This window comes from Amphimedon queenslandica, unplaced genomic scaffold, assembly GCF_000090795.2.
Source record: "Amphimedon queenslandica unplaced genomic scaffold, v1.1 AMPQUscaffold_11694, whole genome shotgun sequence".
NCBI classification, from domain to species: domain Eukaryota; kingdom Metazoa; phylum Porifera; class Demospongiae; order Haplosclerida; family Niphatidae; genus Amphimedon; species Amphimedon queenslandica.
This window is the reverse complement of record NW_003548064.1, coordinates 7778-11320: the sequence shown is the minus strand read 5'-3', so window position 1 is coordinate 11320 and position 3543 is coordinate 7778. Positions and strand designations below refer to the sequence as shown.

The following is a 3543-nucleotide window of genomic DNA, read 5'->3' as shown; positions in this document are numbered from 1 at the left end:
TATACGGTAATTATAACCTACCCTACCTCTACTGTATGCATAGGTTGACAAAGCTTATGATTATTTCAGAGAGATTACTACACTGCCAACTACCCCAGTTGATTTTAGGGTAAGAGTGGCTATACTCCTGTAGTTTGAATGTGTTTTACTAACTGTTATTTCCTTCTACTACTACTACATATACATGTAATGTGCAGGTATCTGTCAGTGGTTTACAGGGACAGCAGTCAAAGTGTAGGGGTATCTACTTGAGGGAGCCTCATCATTTCAAGCGATCCACTCATCACCTTGTCACAGTTGATCCTTGCTTCCCCGAGGACACCAGTAACTATGAGCATTATTATTATTTGTGTTATTTATGTTTGTACTACATGTGGTTGGATTTTAGGCCCTCGTGATAAATTGGACTTTACCGAGAGGATCACTCTTGTTCCTACACAGCCATGGGTCCACTCATCCAAGCACATTATACTAGCATCATCAGGTTAGTGTATCCATCTGGTTTATGATCAACTCTCTCTCTCTCTCTCTCTCTCTCTCTCTCTCTCTCTCTCTCTCTCTTTCTTTCATAGGAAGGCAGTTTAGTGTTACTATTGATGAATCTGGTCTTGAACCAGGAGCTCATTATGCTGAAGTAAGTTCATTAAAATATTTTTAATGTCTTTTCCTCTTCTTTTCCTTCTATCCTCCTATTGGGTTATCCCCTCCCTCCCTATAGGTTCTTGGTTATGGTTCCAGAGAAGACAAAGGCCCATTGTTTAGATTGCCAGTGACAGTTATTATGCCAACACCTTTAACAGACAAGTTAGTGGACAGTATATGTACATGTGTACACATAGTATTATTTATTTATGTACATTATTATATTTCTGATTGCTTTATGTTAGGTTTACTTTTGATTGTCCTCAGCTCCAGTTATCTCATTCAACTATTAAGAGATATTTCTTTCACGTACCAACTGAAGCAACATGGGCAGGCAAGGAGAATAATAATAATAATAATAATTATTATTATTATTATTATTGTTATTATTATTAGAATTAAAGTTTACCAGTCACAATGAAGTGACCCGCTCCAAGCTTTGGGTGCACACCATTCACCTTCTGCCAGAGAAAGCTTACAGAGAGAAAGAAACCTTAGACTCCATCATACTAGAACCAGAAGCAAGCAACACGCTCATCGTCCCAACCGTGGTAAGAGCCCTATTTCTATGGTAACCGGTTGTTATGGCAACTGTTGCTAGGGTGGACATACCATGGAGCTGGTCGTGACCCAGTATTGGACAGAGTTCCATCCATTGACTGTGTCTTTTAATGTTTCATTTCATAGTTTGCGTCCCTCATCCAATAACTTCATACTGGTGAGTACATGTGCATGTGCATGTACACAATATGTACATGTACATGTATTTGTAGTGCATTTACATGTACATGTATATCTTTCATGCTATACGCGTGTATGTCTTCCTCTCTTAGCATTCCAACACATCATGGACAAGACTTGATGTGTCCTGCAATTACAGACTAGAGGAGCTGTATCCTGAATTCAAACTAACTCACCATTGCCTAGCAAGACGGTATCACTTATTGTCTTTGTTGTGAAGAGTATCTTTATTGTGTGCATATTTGTTGTAATTTCTTGTAAATATTATCTTTATTGTGTTGTTGTTTAATAGGCCAACTGAAGCTGTTATTAAGCCATTGAGTAACACAAGGCAAGTCCTAATAGATGGTAAACAGATTTATGAACTAAGACTCACGTACAACTTCTATTTGGTAAGTGAGGGATACTGTACAAATGAAGCACTCTTTGCTTCCTTTCTGCTATAGAGTAAGACGTGTGAAGTGAGACCCAATGCTCATTTATTGAGTGATTTATTGTATGAGAGTCCTTTCTGTGGTCAGCTTTGGATGGTTTACAGCTCAAATAAACAACTGATGGGATCTGGTGATGCATACCCTAAGAATTACTCAGTCAAACTTGATAAAGGAAACTATACTGTTATACTGCAGGTAATGCGTCAATGCATGGATAGTAGTAGCAATTAAGATCCTTCAATAAATTAATGTATTCTTTTTCTCCTTGTCACTTCTTTAAGGTTCGTCATGCTACGAGATCAGAGTTGGAGTCACTCAAGGACCTGCCTATCACCATTGAGATCAAGATGCCTACTTACATACTAGTGGATATTAGCCCAACACGCTGCGGTCAGACCAAGTGGGGATCCACCATAACAGCTAGGCCAGGCTCTACTCTACCCCTGTATGTATTTGGGCCTTCAGATGACAGGTACCTCCTTGTCATACATGGCCAGTACACGTACTAATTCTATTTTCTTCATAGAGTAAGTAAGTCAGCAGGTCCTAACACCAGTCCTGGTGATTTCTTGACTGGAACATTCACTCTATCAAAGAACGACTTAGTCAAAAAGAAAGTAATTATGCTCTCTATCATGATCCTTATCTCTTGTGTGATTCTTATAAATACAAACTATAATTCTTATGGTTATATTTGTAGGTAGTGTATCCTGTTCAGTATATTCTTGGTCCTAAAGCTAGCAGGGGTAACTCTGGCCCTCCCAAGAAGAAGGAAAAGGATTATGAAGGAGCTCTTAAAGAATTTAGACTTCACTGGATGAGGTCTGACATTAGCTTGAAGGCCATTATTGCATTATTATTATTATTATTATTATTATTATTATTATTACTATTATTATTATTTTAGCAAAGGGAAAGTTAGTCCTGCTGAGCTAGAGGAAGAATTTGGTGATGATTTAGAGTTCCTGATGGCTAGACTAACAATGATTGAAGCCGACAAAAAAGTAACAGAATTAAATTATTATCACTATATGCTGTATGTATTGATGCTTACCTTTCTCTTCAGAATGTATGGGGTGAGGAAGTTGCTACTATAGTGAGCAAGATCCAGTCACAGGTATTCAACCCATCCATCACTGAATGCTAATGCAGGGTTTCTCACATTTGGAGCTACTTCAAAAATTTATTAAAAGTCCAAATTTGATCAGAATCAGCTCAAAGTTGATACACAGTATAAGGACATGTATACGTATCAGAAAAAATTATTAAAATGGAAAAAAAATTCTATTCATTTTTGGGAAAATTTGGCCAAAAATCCCTGTACTATAGTACAGGTACTTTGGCTCAATTTTGGAGCAACTTTTAAAATTTATAAAAAATTTACATTTGATTGGAATCAGCTCAAAGTTGATACACAACATAAGAACATGTATATGTATCAGAAAAAATTATAGAAATGGAGAATTCTTTCCTTGTGATTTTTGTCAAAATACCCTGTATTATAGCACAGGGTTTTTTCATAATTTTTGATCAACTTGAAAATCCACTGACAAGAAGTTGCATCAGCACTATGCTAAAATCCTGTGGGAAACCCTGGTGCCATGATTATGGTTATGTAAAAGTATTATATTTCATTTTACTAATGATGTAGATTAATGTAGACGAGATATTGGCACAGCAAGGGACAAAGACTGACCTATCACAAGATGCCTCAGAGAGATCAAGG

At 37.1% G+C, this 3543-nt stretch overlaps 1 protein-coding gene across 1 annotated transcript; it reads left to right on the top strand.

The window, feature by feature from the left end:
• Window positions 1-43: 43 nt before the first annotated feature.
• Window positions 44-2964, top strand: LOC109589028 (tripeptidyl-peptidase 2-like; the record flags this gene model as incomplete). The annotated part of the gene is made up of 16 exons (XM_020005148.1): window positions 44-109; window positions 198-324; window positions 389-484; window positions 573-634; window positions 719-804; window positions 888-976; window positions 1039-1193; window positions 1244-1360; window positions 1476-1576; window positions 1676-1775; window positions 1830-2012; window positions 2099-2289; window positions 2344-2434; window positions 2518-2639; window positions 2725-2821; window positions 2884-2964. Coding segments are annotated over 16 exons (1764 nt in total), but the record flags the coding sequence as incomplete, so codon positions are not given.
• Between the last annotated feature and the right edge of the window lie 579 nt (window positions 2965-3543).